Genomic DNA, 17,358 nt, shown 5'->3' on the forward strand with positions numbered 1-17,358 from the left:
AACCAATGAATTAAGTTGTGTACAAAATGTAATGTAAGTTCTGTTTAGGAGAATATCAAACCAATTAATTAAGTTCTGTTTAGGAGAATATCAAACCAATTAGCACTATGTCATAAAAAGAATGATTAAAAAAAAGTTTAAATACTGAATTGAGTATAAGACAACAGAAGCATAGAGGGAAACACTTATTCAATTGTATATCTTAATAATTAATCAGTTCATGTATATGGTAATTGTCAACAACATGTTCATAAAATAAATGCCTAACCCAAGTTATAGAGATGTGGTATTTAGGTGGTAGTTACAGGTAGGTAAGTAAGAATAATATTTTACGATTAAATACGGTTGCTGGTGAATACGTTTGTTTATTTTTGGAGGATAAGAAATGGAAGGTTCAATGTCCCATTGTGAGTGGTGAGAAGAGGAAAGGATGAGGAGAGAACAGGGGAGGATGAGAAGAGAATAGGAGGACGAAGAGAGTACAGGAGAGGAGAGGACGAAGAGAGTACAGGAGAGGAGAGGATGAAGAGAGTATGGGAGAGGATGAGAAGAGAAGAGGAGAGGATGAATATAGTACAAGAGAGTAGAGTAGAGGTTGAATAGAGTACAGGAGAGGATATGAGAGGATGAATATAGTACAGGAGAGAAGAGGAGAGGATGAAGAGTACAGGAGAGGATAAGAGGATGAAGATAGTACAAGGGGATGAAGAATAGAGGATGGAGATAGTACATGAGAGGATGAGATGAGAAGAGGAGAGGATGAATATAGTACATGAGATGATGAGAAGAGGACAGGACAGGAGATAAAATGAGAGGAAGAGAAGGAGAGGATGAGAAGAGGAGGACAGGGGGGACAGGAGAGAATGAGAAGAGGAAGAGTGGAAGAAGAGAGGAAGAAATAAGAGAAAGGAAGAAGGGTAATGCCCCAGCGATATTGAAGGTCAACTATCACCTTTTGTTTCTATTGTACACAAAAACCTGGTAGCACTTGTTTAATTAAAATGTTTTGGACATTTTCATAATGCCCCCTTTAAAAAGAAAAGTCACCCCATATCATAAGTAAAAGCAAAAAAGAAAAAAGGAATGATGTCCTACGAGTCATTGATACATCTAATAAAATATAGAGCACAACTTATACACATAGAAAAGGTTTGAGGTATTTCTGGTATACTGAGGTGATGTGTGGTACATGAGAGCAGTATTGTATTTAAGTTTTTCTATGTTTCTATCTCCAGTCATGTTTGTTCATGTTGGTCTCTTTCACACATGGAGCTTCCTCATCATCAACAGCATCACTCCGTAGCAATTCAATACATGTTGCTCTTGAATGCACGTTTGTTGCTCCATGTGTTCAATGCACAGAACGGAGAGAACAACATAAATATACATAAATATATATCTTTGAGTTTGAATCATCGTCAGCAGCATTGTGGACATTCACTATTACATGGAATACTGTTGTACAAAACAAACGGTGCACGTAGACACATCCTGTTCCTGGGTGCTGGAAGCTGGTGCTTCACTTTTTTTTTTACAAAACACAAAGGTTCGATGTTTAAGACAAAAAAAAGAAACAAAAGTAACAAAAGGTTCCTTATTGTTTGTGTGTTTGTTTGTTTCCAGTCCTTGTGTGTGTTTGTTAACGTGTGTGATCGTTCAGAATGAGGTGAAGCTCGTTATCAAGGCAACAGATTCCAGATCAGTACAAAGAGGTAAATGTTGCTCTGCCTCCAGCCCTGCGGGGAAGATGAGCTGATCTGAGACCACATGAAATAACCGTAGTAATGTGGAAGCTGTTCTGCCCCAGTTCTCATCATAATCACCACAAGAGTTGATGTATTAATCCTACTTTAACCATAATAATATACCTTAGGGGTGTAACAAATTAACAATGCATCCTAAGGTGACGATTCAACTGCATCGATTTGAAAATGTTTTTTTATTCTAAAATATTTTTTACTTTAAAAAACAAATGTATAGGTCGATTTTGTATTGACCTAGAGTCCATTCATGCTGAGTGAATCAGTTCCCCCAGCCACATTTGTGTATTCCAATTCTTTGGGGGAATTAACTGATCGAAAATGTATCTAATCGCATCGAATCGAATTGTGGTCAAATAAAGAGATTTCATGATGCATTGAATCGTTGCCTGAAGAAGAATCATAATCTAATTGAATCGTTGTGGGGTCAAATATTTACACCCCTAATATACCTTCAACCTATATAACCCCTAGCCTTAAAGGTATCCAACAGTTCTATTGTAAGCAGCTCGTATTTGTTCATAATTCACATGTCCATCCAAATAGACCGTTGTTGTTCTATAGTCAACAACCTGAATACATTTCTTTCCTCGTAGAAACTCTGCAAAGTCAATTATTCTTTGCTCTCGCAATGTTTATATCCCATCCGTGTCACCTTGCTAGATTTTGAGGAAGATGCATTTGAAGCACGAGGGCATGTTGACGCCTCCTGTGCTCCAGTCGTTGTGTTCTGCATCAGCCCCGTGTCCGTTTCCTGGACACTTTGATGCACGTGAGACCCTTTTCAGGGACCCTTTTCTCCCTGTCCCACGGTGCCAATTTCACTCACCTAGTGGTCAGAAACCCAACTGGATACCTTTAAGTAGAGGCAGACAAATACAAACAAGAGATTCTGTCTGTGATCCCAATTTTCTGAATAATATGACCATTCTGTTACTTTGCGGTTTGGCCAAGAAGTTGAAAGCACTTGAAAACAACAACTTTGACAAAATGGGAGATTATACAGTAGGTCCGTCAGTGTCTACAAAACACTCAAATATGAGTGTCAAAAAGAACTGAACTATCAAGGCATTCAAAAGAACACAAAGAAAAGGGAAGAAAAACATTTACTTATTGTCATTACTATTAAGATCACATCCACTTCTTAACTACACACACACACACCCACAGATACACACACGCTCTCTGACCTGAATGCATGAATGCATATAAACATACATAATGCATCTTAAGGTCTTGCACCTTTTGTTGGGGTGTCTAGTGTTGCCCCTTGTTTGGGCACCTTGCAAATGTACATATTAAGGATTAGCCAATAGGCTGTCAGCACCCTCATATAAACCCCTCCCAACATAGTTGACCATTGGCCACCCATGTATGCCCTCTTCCTGAGAGGGGGTGCATCCCAAAGCTCCAAAGACCACTGCTCTCCACCACAACCTCCTGCACTCCCAGCTGACCGCTGGCCCAACAGAGGAGGTAGGGCTGGCCATAATTCTATATTATCCTTCGTATCGCTATTGTATTGTGATGAAATTATAATATTGTGATATCGGTGTACACACAATTAATCTAAATGAATGATACCGACCACATATGAACTGAAATTTCCCTCTCAAAATGAGACCTTTAATATTTTAAGGGATGTAATTTCAAAATAAAATTTTGGTTTGATGTCACACATTCTATTATCATGCAGTCCAATGTGATGAACGGAGATTCGATTATTTATGTTGTGATTTTGCATACTGTTCATATATCATGATATTGATATTGGAAGAATTCCAGATGATTTTGGTGACATGAATTTCTTTCTTATCGCCCAGCCCTGACTAGAGGAGCTGTTTAAAACATATATTTACGTCGCTTTCCTTTCCTCCTCCTTCCTATAGGAAGTAAACTGCATAACGAGCCAATCAAATGGAGATGATTGGACCATCAATTAGGGGGGGAAACACAACTTGTAGAATATTTCAATGAGAAAGAGAAATTTCTTGAAAGTGAACAACATTATTTAGCCTGGTAATCTTGTGTTTGTGGTCTGAGGAAACCCTGCCTTGAGGTCATCATCATTCATCTATGATGCTGTAGCAAAAGAACAATGGCAATTTCCCCCATATTTCCTCACTCTCTCATCTCCTCCATGCCAATCCTTTAAAATGACTTGCTGGTAGGAGACAAGTGAACATGAGGGAAGGGAAGAAGGCAGCAGTAGTGAGAAGCTTTGGGACGCGCCCTGGGGAAGTGTGCAGACTGGCTGTCTTTCCCCCTGGCCTGTAGACTAGTTACCTGAGAAGAATAGTTCCTAGCCAACCAGAATGCTATGATCGGCGCCATAGTGAGTCAATCAAATCTCTGCATGCCAGACATTTGTTTCCTGTTTTCTGACAAATGTTGAAAATTAGCCACTCCTGTTTCAGTTATTTTAGGCGTTGTACACACTTACAGGGTTTTAAGGGTTTTGGGGAATGTTTTAGTTCAGTGGAAACATTTCAGTTAAGGGTTTTTTCTAGTTTGGAGAGACTGTACACATTCACCAGGTATAAAAACCATAGGATGCTTATCATTGGAATGTTCATAATGTTGCCAGTGACTATGTTGCCATAGAAACCAATGAGGCAACGGAGAGTGGTTAAATTAACTAAAGCAGCCAGATTGATTTATTCTCTCAGAGACACGTTTGAAATTTCTTTCATGCAGTGACAACATAATTTGATGTAGAGTATAACGTTTTTACAACTGCTCCATGTACAGTACACACCCGCAGCTAAAGACGTTTCCAAAACCACGTCAGATGGTTCCAAATTAAAGGGTTTGGTTGCTCCTAGAAGACCAGGTCAAATGGTTAAAAATGAAAGGTTTTGGTGACTCCTAGAAGACCAGGTCAAATGGTTAAAAATGAAAGGTTTTGGTGACTCCTAGAAGACCAGGTCAAGTGGTTAAAAATGAAAGGTTTTGGTGACTGCTAGAAGACCAGGTCAAGTGGTTAAAATGAAAGGTTTTGGTGACTGCTAGAAGATCAGGTCAAGTGGTTAAAAATTAAAGGTTTTGGTGACTCCTAGAAGACCAGGTCAAACGGTTAAAAAGTAAAGGTTTTGGTGACTCCTAGAAGACAGGTCAAATAGTTCAAAGGTTTTAGTTCCTAGAAGTGTGGATGTGACTATTTCAAAGAACTGAAAGCGTCCAAAAGGTTTCAAAGTGTAAGTGTGTAAAAAAAAGGCCTTAGTCTTTAACTTACAACAACAACAACAATAACAACAACAATCATAATAATAATAATAAAACTCTCAAAAACAGACACTTCAGTCTTTTCATCTTTTCTTACTGTGTTCTCGCGGCAACCCGTTGGATCCAAGGGTTTGTAATAATAGCACGTGCTGTCAGGAAAAAATAAGTCCAAAAAGAGGTAGAGAAACAACATAAAAAGACATAAACATCCTTGAGGAACAGTTGTGTGTAACAGTCATTATGTTCCTACAAGGTATTTGCAGCATTATAGTAAAAATCGTCCAGACGATTGGTCGTTGCTAGGTGACACAATAAGTTGACCGGGTAGTTGCTTGGTAGGATGCTGTTGTTGTTGTTGTTGTTGCTGTTGTTGTTTCATTTTAATTTCATTTTCAATGCCAATCCAGCTCAGAAGACAGGAAAAGAAGAGAAAATGCAAAAGGGAAGTAGAATAAACCTAAAGTCTAAAAAGGGTTGTGTCGTTTTGAGATACCTGGAATAAAGTACAGCATTAACTGAGTCGGAACCTGAATGTGCTGAAGGCATGTCCACTACAACTTTACCTCCTCTGTTTGCTTTGTTATCTTGACTAAGTACAGAAAAAGAAGACGTGTGCTGGTAATTTTGATCCAAATGGACAGAGAGAGATAATAAAATAATAATAACTTGATCCAAAATTTAAAAAAAATAACATTTTAAATAGCAGCTGCAAATCATGTGGTTGTTGTGTAAAATCCGCTGAGAGAAAATGACAGGTGTGTGTGTGTGTGTGTGTGTGCGCGCACATGTCTGTATGCTTGTGTTGGTTGTGTGTCTGTGTGTATATGTATGTGTACATACAGTACATATGTTCTATACCATTTTCAGTCGGAAGTGGCTCAATGGTTCATATTTGTCACAATCATATGTTCGATTTGTCATATTTTACAAAAACAATGTCTAGCGAATTGGAAAGCAATGTTGTCAGCAACATGATTTGGCAACACTTGGTATTAGACATAACGCAGTAATAAAAGTGCTGTTAAACGTGTCTGAGGTCAATGTGACTGAAAATGATAGAGCAACTGTGTAAATGTGGGTTTAGTCGTGCCTGTGTGCGTGTGTGTGTGCGCGCGCGCGCGCGCGCGTGTGTGTGTGTGTGTGTGTGTAGTTGTTCCTTGTAGTTGCCTTGTTTTGTTCCATGATAGTTTGCCAGGAGAAGTCGACTTCGACTCTTGTGAGCTCTGGGACTTCAGGAGGGGGTTTTGAGTTCAAAGGGTGGCTGGCACTTCATATGCTGGATTCTTTGGGGGGCAGGTCCACGTTAGTGACCATGGAAACCGGCATCGTCATGGAGACCAGCAGGGCGTGGTCGGAGGTAGGAGGGGTTACGGTGGTGTTGAGCTTGCGTATCTGGGAGATCCGCTCCTCGACGCAGCCGGCAGAGAGGCGCGCCTCAGCGTCGTGGTCCCAACACTCCTCCACCGTCTCACACATCTGCACCAGGCCCTGGAGGGAAAGAACACCTTTTATAATGCCTCGTATATTTTGCTTTAAAGAATCTGAGTTGAATCGAAATTGGATTGAATCGTTTACAACTTCTAGCAGATCTATGTATCTGTTTGAGTTTGAGTTTATTTGGATCCCCATTAGCTGTTACAAATGGCAACAGCTACTATTCCTGGGGTCCACACAAAACAATAAATACAAATAAACAACATAATTAACACATTCAGAGCCACGCCCCTTTGACCATAATAGAGCTACCGTGCCAATAAGGAAGTCAATGGGAGGTCGGGGAAATTTGCGAAGGCTTAAACTATATCTTAAATTATGGCTATGGGTCTAAAACACCCCTCGCTTATCAATGACTTGCTTGCAGTCAACATGTACGAAACGGATTGTTTTTTCATTGGTACATTTCCATTTCATACCGTTTTGAATACGAATATAGTTTTGGAGAGTTCTAGTAATTCCAGAGAAATTCCGCGATAATAGCTCTTTAGTGGAATACACAAAACACGTTGTCATTTTTCGGCTGATTTATGAATAGTTTTCAAAAATCAATTATCCATGCCGTGCTTAGCGCTAACGTTACGCACACACACACACGTTGTGATCACTGTGAAAAAAACATCATTATGATTAACCCAAAACTGGTAAAATAGAGTCCTTACCTCACATCAGATGTTCTGCAAAAAGATTAATCCAATTCCTGATCGCCATTCCAAATATTGATCGCGTTTATTGATCCAACGTTATAGTCCAAAACACATAATCGAAAGCTGCTCCCAGCCTCCCCAGTGAATGTGGTAACAGATACTGCTTGCCAGAGAAGGGAAAACCCCGGACCAGACTTTTTTTCTGATGCACATGCCCACCCAATCCAATCCAATGATGTGCAATACCATCGGGGAGACGATAGGCGGCGGTATTTGCCCTTTTCGAGCTCAGACCCATTCCCAATGACTTCAGGCTGGATGGATGAAAAATGAATGGATATTGCTAATAAAAGAAATAACGATTAAAAAACTTGTTTTCTCGTTTTCTCGAGTAATCTCAAGTCAAGTCAAGAGTTTTATTTGTCACGGCATACGAGTATACAATGAAATGCGGGTGGTCTTGCCCGCAACAATGTGCAATACAGTGGTACAACATATAATAGAATCCAATACAAAAAACATTGTGCAATAACAGGTAACAGGGTGTGACATCTCGGTATTTGTACATAAGTTATTTACAGAGCATATAGGACATGCTAGGTAGCTTTGGTAGTGCAATACACTGTTACTGTTGCTAATACTAATTTAAAGTGGCCTTTCCTTTTGGCAATAAGTGTGGGTGTGTGCGGCATGAGTGTGTGCCCGCTCATGTTAAAGTGTTAAAGTGGCTGCTAGTGTGTGAGCGTGCACAGCGTGCGTGTCGTGTGTGTGCTCATGTATGCTTATGTGTAGATAGTTCAGTGTTCTGTGGTACTCAATGTTCATTGTTCAAGACTCTGATGGCCTGGGGGAAGAAGCTGAGCCTCTCTGTCCTAGTAGCTGGGGTTCGCAGGCGTCTGCCTGACCTCAGCAGCTGAAACAGGCTGTTATTGGGGTGGTGGGGGTCTTTCATTATTCTGCAGGCTCTGGATTTGCACCTCTTGTTGTATAAAACCTGCAGGGGAGGTAGTGCAATACCCGTGGTACGCTCGGCTGAGCGCACCACTCTCTGTAGGGCCTTCTTGTCCTGTGCCGTGCTGTTTCCATACCAGGCAGTGATGTTTCCGGTCAAGATGCTCTCTACAGCTCCTGAGTAGAAGGACTGGAGTATCTTCCCCGATACTCTTGACTTACTTTGACTTAAACCCTTTTGCTCTTTGGGGAGCATAGGTCATTCATGAAATCTCTCCAGCTGGTTCGGTGTTGGGCGATTTTCTCTGCTTCCTTCCATGATGTTCTTTCTTCCTTGAGATCCGCCTCGACAGACCTTCTCCAGCTGTTTCTGGGTCTTCCTGGCTTTCTCTTCCCCTGTGGGTTCCAGGTTAAGGCCTGCCTGGTTGTGTTGGAGGATGGTTTTCTCAGAGTGTGTCCAATCCAGCCCCATTTCCTGCGTTTGATTAGGGTTTCAAGTGGTTCTTGTTGAGTGGTTTGCCAGAGCTGTTCGTTTGTGATGGTGTTTGGCCAGTAGATTCCCAGGATCTGTCGTAAACATCTGTTTATGAAGGTTTGCAGTTTGTTTGAGGTTGCTTTTGTTGTTCTCCATGTTTCTGCTCCGTATAATAGAACTGATTTGACATTGGTGTTGAAGATGCGGAGTTTGGTCTTTGTGGAGATGTGGTTTGAATTCCATGTTTGCTTCAGTATTAAAAATGCTGTTCTTGCCTTCCCTATTCTTGCTTTGATGTCTTTGTCGCTACCTCCGTCCTTCCCCACGATGCTTCCCAGGTATGTGAAGGTGTCCACCTCGTCCAGTGCTTCTCCGTCCAGTTGTACGGCCTCTTCTAAATTGTGGTTCATCTTCATCTCCTTTGTTTTTGCTTTATTGATGTGTAGTCCTGTGGTAGCTGCAATTGTGGCAAGTTTTGTGAGTTTGGTCTGCATTTGTGTTTGTGTGTGTAAGAGGAGGACTATGTCGTCGGCAAAGTCTAAATCCTCTAATTGAGACCACATTGTCCACTGAATGCCCAGATTTTGTTCGGCTGTGGTTTGTTTCATGATCCAGTCGACTGCCAGAAGAAAGAGGAAAGGGGACAGTAGGCAGCCCTGTCTGACTCCTGTCTCTACTGTAAAGCTGTCTGTGAGCTGGCCGTTGTGTATTACTCTGCAGGATGATTGTAGGTACAGGTGTTGGATGATGGTTATGAACTTCGTTGGGATACCGTAATGTGCCATGAGTTTCCATATAGTGTCTCTGTCTAGACTGTCGAATGCTTTGTGGAAGTCGATGAATGTGAGGTGGAGAGATGTGTTCCATTCCAGGGTCTGTTCTATGATAATGCGGAGGGTGGCAATGTGATCTGTACATGATCTGTCCTGTCGGAAACCTGCTTGTTCTTCTCGGAATTCTTTGTCCACTTCTTTGGACAGTCTTTCCAGGATGATCCTGCTCAAAATCTTCTCTGGCACAGATGTGAGCATGATGCCCCTGTAGTTGTTACAGTCCTTCAGGTTGCCTTTTTTGGGGAGCTTCACCAGGTATCCCTCTGCCCAGTCGCTTGGCACCTTTTCTTCATCCCAGATCTGTCCAAAGAGTTTGTGGAGTAGTGTTGTTGCCATTTCTGGGTCTGCTTTTATGGCCTCTGGGGGTATTCCGTCAGGTCCTGGTGCTTTATTGTTTTTCAGTTTTTGAATGGCCTTTTTTATTTCTTGTTTATTGGGCTTGTTGGTGTTGACCGGTAGGGAGTGTACCGCTGGATGGATGTTGGCTAGCGCTGTCGGTTTGGGTCTGTTCAGTATGTCTCTGAAATGTTCTGCCCATCTCTTCAGCTGAGCCTCTTGCTTTGTGAGTGTTTTTCCTTCTTTGTCTAATATTGGTCTGTCCGGAGTTTTGCGTTTATTAGCCAGTTTCCTTGTGATGTCGTAGAGTTCCTTCATGTTGTGTTGAGCTGCTGCTTCTTCTGCTTGAGTTGCCAGGTTGTTGATGAATTGTTTTTTGTCGTTCTTGATGCTACTTTTTACCCGCTTGTCTGCCGTGGTGTAGTCTTGTTGTGCTTTTACTTTTGCAGCTCTTGTGCGACTATTGTTGAGAGTGTCTTTGGCTTGTTTGCGAATATGAATTTTCTGTAGTGTTTCTCCTGTCATCCACTCCTTGTGGTGCCTTGTCTTCCTCCCACATGTGTCCTCACATGTCTCCGTCCATGCCCTCTTCATGTTCTGCCAACGTTCATCGATGGATTGATGTTCTTCCAGTTGGCTCAGGGGGTGGAACCGGTTTGAGAGACTGATTTTAAATTTCTCTCTGGTGTTCTGATCTTGGAGGAGGATGACATTGTACCTTGTACTGACTTTTTTTGCAGTGTTGGTGAATTTCTTGAGTTTTAACCGGAGAGTTCCTATCAGGAGGTGGTGATCTGTAGCTGCATCGGCTCCTCTTTTCACTCTGACGTCTTGGAGGGATCTCCTGAATTTCTGTCTGATGCATATATGGTCAATCTGGTTCTCTGTTTTGTGGTCCGGTGAAATCCATGTGGCTTTGTGAACTCTTTTGTGCGGAAAGACGCTGCCTCCTATGACCAGGTTATGGAATGCGCAGAAGTCTGTGAATTGTTCACCATTGTTGTTCATTTCCCCTAGACCATATTTGCCCATTATTTGCTCTTTTCCTGTGTTGTCTTGTCCTATTTTTGCGTTGAAGTCTCCTGTCAGGATGATGATGTCTTTCTTTTTCTGCCGGTTGATGACTTGCTGTAGTATATCGTAGAAATGATCTTTTGCTTGCTGTTCTGCCTCGTTAGTGGGTGCATAGCATTGTATGATTGTGATTTTTTTGCTTTTGGTGAAAAATCTAGCTGTGATGATGCGTGCATTTATTGCCTCCCACTCCATGAGGGACCTAGCTGCTTCTCTTGAGAGCATGAGTCCTACTCCCTCTGTGTGTGGGGCATTGTCTTGCTCATGACCTGAGTATATTATTGTTTCTCCACTTGAAAGTTGTGCTTTTCCTGATTGAGTCCATCTTGTTTCACTGAGTCCTATTAAAGAAAGGTTGTACTGTTTCATTTCCGACGCTATCTGGGCGGCTTTACCGGCTTGGTACATTGTTTGAATGTTCCAGGAGCCGATCTTTGTAATGTGTTTAGTTGTGAGAAGGGGGATCAGCTGGGCAACGTCCTTTCGGCTTGAGTTGTCCAGCACCATACTTGTCTGGGGAGAGACACCTTCCACGTCCAAACTTCGCTGTGTATTTTCCATGAATGTTTCTGTAATCATTTTGTTCCGCTAAGCGGGTGATTGGCCCACCTAGAGGTGCTTTTTTGTCAGGGTATTGCTCCCTTAGCCCTTTGCCCTCTCAGGCCCACCGGGCAGTGGTTGAACCATTCTTCGTCTGTTCCCTCACCCGAGACCAGTTTGTCATGGGTGACCCTACCAGGAGCATTAGGCTCCAGACAACATAGCTCTCAGGATCATAAAGACACGCAAACCTCTCCACCACGATAAGGTGATGGAGATACTCTGAACTTCCTTAACTGTCTCAGGTGGTAGAGGCGCTGTTTCGCCTTCTTTACTACTGTGTCTATGTGTGTTGACCATGTCAGATCCTCTGACCCCCAGGTACTTAAAGCTGCTCACCCTGTCCACGGTAGCCCCGTTAATCATCAGTGGTGTGTGTGTCTCCTGCTGTCCTCTCCTATAATCCACGATCAGCTCCTTGGTTTTACCAATGTTCAGGAGCAGGCTGTTGTCCTGGCACCAGCGTTACAGTACCTCAACCTCCTCCCGGTAGGCCTTCTCGTCGTTGTCCGAGATCAGCCCCACCACCACCGTGTCGTCTGCGAACTTCACTATGGAGTTGGAGCTGAACTTGGCCACACAATCGTGTGTGTAGAGTGAGTACAGCAGGGGGCTAAGAACACAGCCCTGGGGGGACCCGATGCTCAGGGTGATGGTGTTGGAGGTCTGACCCCCCACCCTGACCGCCTGGGGTCTTTCACTCAGAAAGTGCAGTACCCAGGCGCTCAGAGCGGAGCTCAGACCCAGCTCGATCAGCTTGTCCACCAGTCTGGTGGGGACTATGGTGTTGAACGCTGAGCTGTAGTCAATGAACAACAGTCTCACATAGCCCCCCTTCTGACGGTCAAGGTGAGAGGGGGTGCTGTGCAGTACCTGGGAGACCGCGTCGTCAGTGGACCTGTTTGTCCTGTATGCAAATTGCATAGGGTCCATATCACTGGGGAGGGAGGCACAAATGTGGTCCTTGACCAGCCTCTCGAAACATTTCATGACCACAGAGGTGAGTGCCACCGGTCTGTAGTCATTTGGACATGTTGGGGAGGGTTTCTTCGGTACAGGGATGATGGTAGACATCTTGAAGCAGGCAGGGACCACTGACTCCGCCAGGGATTGATTAAATATGGCGGTGAACACCGGGGCCAGCTGGTTGGCACAGGACTTAAGTATGCGTCCTGTTATACCATCTGGGCCAGCAGCCTTCCTGGTGTTCACCTGCATAAATGCTCTTCTCACACTGTGTTCCGACTACGAGAGAGCGTCCCCGCCCCCCGCGGTTGCCCCCCCCCCCTCCACAACAGCCGGCGCGCCAGTGGTGGTGGGGGTCTTTCATTATTCTGCAGGCTACACCAAACCGAGCGTAGAAAGAGTTGAGCTTGTCCGCGAGGGAGGCGTCGTCGCTCCCCATTGAGGGGGCGCTGACTTTGCAGTCAGTTATTGTCTTCAGTCCCTGCCATAATCCTCTTGTGTTGTTTTGTGCCATTTGTGTCTCCAGTTTGTCAGCATATGTCCTCTTAGCAAGTTTAACAGCCTTGCGTAGAGTATAGACTGAAGCCTTATACTCCTCCATGTTTCCTGACTCTCTACCCAGGTTGTAAGCGGTGGTGCGAGAGTTCAGAGCTGCTTTAATAGTACTGTCCACCCACGGTTTCTGGTTTGGGAAAACCTGCACCTTTTTCGTGAGGACGATACTATTAGCTATTGTTGTTATATAGCTCACCACTGTGTCTGCGAGCTCGCTGACGTCACTGGCGCTGCCTTGGAACATATCCCAATCCGTGTCTGCTAACACGTCCTGGAGCGTGGCCTCTGATTCGTCAGTCCACTTCTTTGTCTCACGTGACACGACGGCGTCACGTGATCTTTGTTGGTACGCGGGGAATAACAAGATGGAGTCGTGATCACTCGAGCTTGAAGACCCCGTTAATGGCGGAGCGGCTACTGCCTTGTAATAACAGTGGTCTAGCGTGTTCCTCCCTCTCGTAGAGCCATATGGAATCCGCGATCACGGAATCGCGGACGGAATCGCGGAATTGAGCAATAAAAATGGAATCAACTATAAAAAAAAAATAATAATTAATTAATTTAATTAAATTTTTTTACTTTTTTTTTATGTTGTGGGACTTGTACAGCACTTTGTTCAACTTTGTCAGTGCTGTAAAGTTTAAACCTTTTTAAATCTTAGACAAACAAAACACTTTGCTTTCATGAAATATTGTAAGCCGTCATTTGAGGTAGAGCCATATGAAATCCGTTTTATTATTTTCCAAATTCCATTTTATTTTTTCCCAAATTCCGTTTTTTCCGTTTTAATATTTCAGAATTCTGTATTTTGCTTTTTATGCTCATTTTACCATCAGAAATAGTGTCTAATAAGTGGGAATGAATAAATGTCTACAATAGAATATGATATAACAGTCCATTTAATGTTTTTAAGTGCTGCAACTCAGAAATACAGTTACATTTTACACAATACTTTTCAAATAATATTGTGACAAAATAAAAATACACATTTCAAGTGTAAACAATAGATACAGCTAGCTACTACTGACATTATCACAATGTCAGTAGCCTAGCTATATCTATTTTATTGTGATGAAATATAGTAATGCATAATTTAGGCACCTTTAGTTTAGTTTATTTCGTTTATAAAGGACAGTGTATAATGACAATCGTTTGCATTAAACAAATGGATTGCACCAGATTTAGCAAGAAGCTATAATTTCCATCTATAGTCCTATGTACTGTAAAACGTTTCATAGCTATTTAAGTTTATTTCGATTATAAAGGGCAGTGTATAATGACTCGTTTGCATTAAACAAATGGATGGGTGCACTAGATTTAGCAAGAAGCGATCATGTCCTAACGTTATAGTTATAGCTCCAGTCCACGGAACGTTGACAGAATTAGCAAAACACCTTATCGCCGGAGGCATAAAAGTCATTAGGATACTGCTCTGCTCTGAATTGAGGGCTTATTGGGGAATTTATTAGCTTCTTGACGATGTAAACACCGAAGCAGCGAGACGCTTGGGAGACTGCCTGTGTTGTGTGTAACCCGCTCTAGCGTCCGCCTCCCCGGTCACGTGTGCACCAAGCGTTCCACCCAAAAACGGAATTTCAGTCCAGATTAGGCCAAATTCTGCAATATTCCACGTTTTGCAGTTGATTCCATTTTTATTGGTCAATTCCGCGATTCCGTCCGCGATTCCGTGAACGCGGATTTCATATGGCTCTAATTTGAGGCTTTATAAAAGCAGCACAATGAACACAAATCTGTCAGTGCCGAGTCCGACCTAATCTTAAATAACAAACAGCATTGCTTGTTGTAGTTAACAAAGAGAGGCAGAGTTGATTTTGCAAAAATATATATAATTATTATTTTTTTTATAATCGAATTTTATTTTCATATTCGAATCCCATGCCCATCGAAAGAAGCTTCCAAGCTTCGAAGTATTTAAGACAGCCCTATTAAATGGACTGTTATATCTTATTAAATTGTGGACATTTATTCATTCCCACTTATTAGACACTATTTCTGATGGTAAAATTAGCGTACAAAGCAAAATAAAAAATTCTGAAATATTAAAACGAAAAAAACGGAATTTGGAAAAAAATAAAATGGAATTTGGAAAAAAAAAATACGGATTTCATATGGCTCTACCTCTCGTGGAGCAGGCGATGTGCTGAAAAAGGACGGCATCACTTTCTTCAGGTTCGCCTGGTTGAAATCGCCAGCCACTATCATCGCTGCGTCCGGGTGTTTTATCTGGTGTCTGTTCAGGTGATCATGTAGTTCCCCCAGTGCTTTGCCAATATTCGCCTGTGGGGGAATATATACGGCGGTCATGATGACCGCGGTAAACTCCCGGGGGAGGTGGAACGGACGGCACAGGATAGAAAGATGTTCCATGTCCGGGGAACACGAGCTCGAGAGAACATGCACCCCTTCGGGATTAACCCAGGAATTGTTCATGAGGATGCAGACCCCGCCGCCGATGCTCTTTCCTGAGGCTGCCGTTCGATCTGCACGTAATACGGTGAAGGCGTCCGAGGGAGAGACGCTTTTGTCCGGAGTCGCCGACGTGAGCCATGTTTCCGTGAGCCATGTTTCCGTGAAACACATGATGTTGATGTCTCTCATCTCCCGTTGGAAGCGGACCCTCGCTCTCAGGTCATCCATCCTACCCTCCAACGAACGGGCATTCGCCAGAAAGATGGATGGAATTGCTCGGCGGTAAGCAGCTCTTTTTAATCTCAGCCTAATACCTCCACGTCTCCCTCTGTGCCTCTTCCTGCCGTATCCTTTGTTCTTTTCCTTGCCGCCGTTCTTCCGTCTGATTTCTGCTGGCCATTCTAGGCATAAAGTGTCTCCAAACTCCTCTTTGAGCCCGGGGTTTAGGTCCATAAGTGTCTGGCGGTCGTATGACGTACCCGCCAGTGTTGCTTTAATAAAAAGAGTAGAAAAAACAAACATAATAGCTAAAAGTGTGTACATCGTTGCGGAGCTAAACCAGAGGCGTCTGACCGGGGTCGCGTCCTCTACAGTCAGTGCCAATCTCGTCGTTGGCACTGAATGTGTTAAAAATAAAACCAACAATAAACATACGAAACAATATACATAACATAATCAAACATAATTCCCCCCCCACACCAATCCAAACCCACCTCATCACATTAGCATTATACCAAAATATTACAAAATGACTAGTAAAATAATAAAAATGTTATATATCAAGCATTGTGCCTGTACCCAAAAGTAACCTCTTTACTTGCTTTTTAAAGCTTTCTTTGCTTGTTGCTTGAGTAATTATATATGGCAACCTATTCCACTGTGAGATGGCCCTATACATACAGTAGCAGTTATTTTCATTGCATTTGATCTCGGTAGAGGAATTGAATTTCCTGATATCTCCAGAGTTTTTCTCGATCAGTTTCCCATTCTCTCGCTCTCACCAGGTAACAGAGTAACCAGAAGTAAAAGTTCAGCCCCTCCCCTCCTTGTGTGTGTTTGGTAGGAGTGGCAACCTTTGACTGCTGTTGTCTGACATCTGCCCATTTTCTCCTCAGTGTAGTCATTTGTAAAGCAGGAAGCTGGAGCATGCTCAGTAGTTTAGGATTTTATCTCTGGCCTGATGATACGTAGAGCTGGCTGTGAGGTCATTTTACTCTGTAGTAAAACAACCTTTCTATAAATACAAGAGAGATCCAGAGTGGAATTTCCATTTAAAAACAGTTTTTTGATTATTAGAATAAATTGATGTTCCAGGTGATTTTAAAATGGAAGGAAAATCTATCCTTGTTAAAATCCTGCTTGAAACGTAGGAGATATCACCAATGCAACCGCACCTAAAACACCATTACCATATCAGTCTCCCTGCCTACAAGTGTCATTTCAGGAAAAGAGTTGACTTGCGTTGTTTTGTTGCCATACTGGAACTGTCTTCACTTTACCTTTTAGGTATAAGTCAGTATTGAGACAGTACAGTGCATAAATGTTGCTATTTGTGGAAGCGACAGGGTGGCTCTCAGGAGGTACAATGGTCATCTGGTAATCTGAAGGTTCTCGGTTTGATTCCGGCTCCTCCCGGCAGCTTGTCGAAGTGTCCTTGAGCAAGACCCATAACTGCTCTCGATGAGCAGGTTGGCACCTTGCATGTCTGACAACTGTGTATTTAACATATGTCTGAACAGAACTCTTGGTCAGTCTATGGCCAGACGCTACTGTATTAACATGTTGTCTCTGACTGTAAACTGTCCTTTCATTTGTGGCCACGGATGAAATAAACTTTCTTATTATTATTAATAATGACTCAGAATGATTTGTAAACGGCTCATCGTTTAGTCCTTTAATATTTCCCATTACAAGCCTTTCATACAGAAACTGCAGCTCAAAGTGCTTCACAACAGAAAAAAGACAGGCATAAAATGAGCACATAAAGTGCAGACATATAAAATCACAGTTTT

General features: G+C 42.7%; 1 protein-coding gene across 1 annotated transcript in view; it reads right to left on the bottom strand.

Annotated features, from left to right (window-relative positions):
* Window positions 1-1,030: 1,030 nt before the first annotated feature.
* LOC311236223 (activin receptor type-2B-like) overlaps window positions 1,031-17,358 on the bottom strand; it is a 199,888-nt gene continuing 183,560 nt past the window's right edge. Inside the window, exon 11 of the mRNA XM_084323871.1 lies at window positions 1,031-6,473. Coding sequence (XP_084179997.1) covers window positions 6,255-6,473 — 219 coding nt within the window. The 3' untranslated portion in view covers window positions 1,031-6,254. The remainder of the gene's footprint in view (window positions 6,474-17,358) is intronic.

This window comes from Notolepis coatsorum (assembly GCF_963971535.1).
Source record: "Notolepis coatsorum genome assembly, chromosome: 10".
Classification (NCBI taxonomy): Eukaryota; Metazoa; Chordata; class Actinopteri; order Aulopiformes; family Paralepididae; genus Notolepis; species Notolepis coatsorum.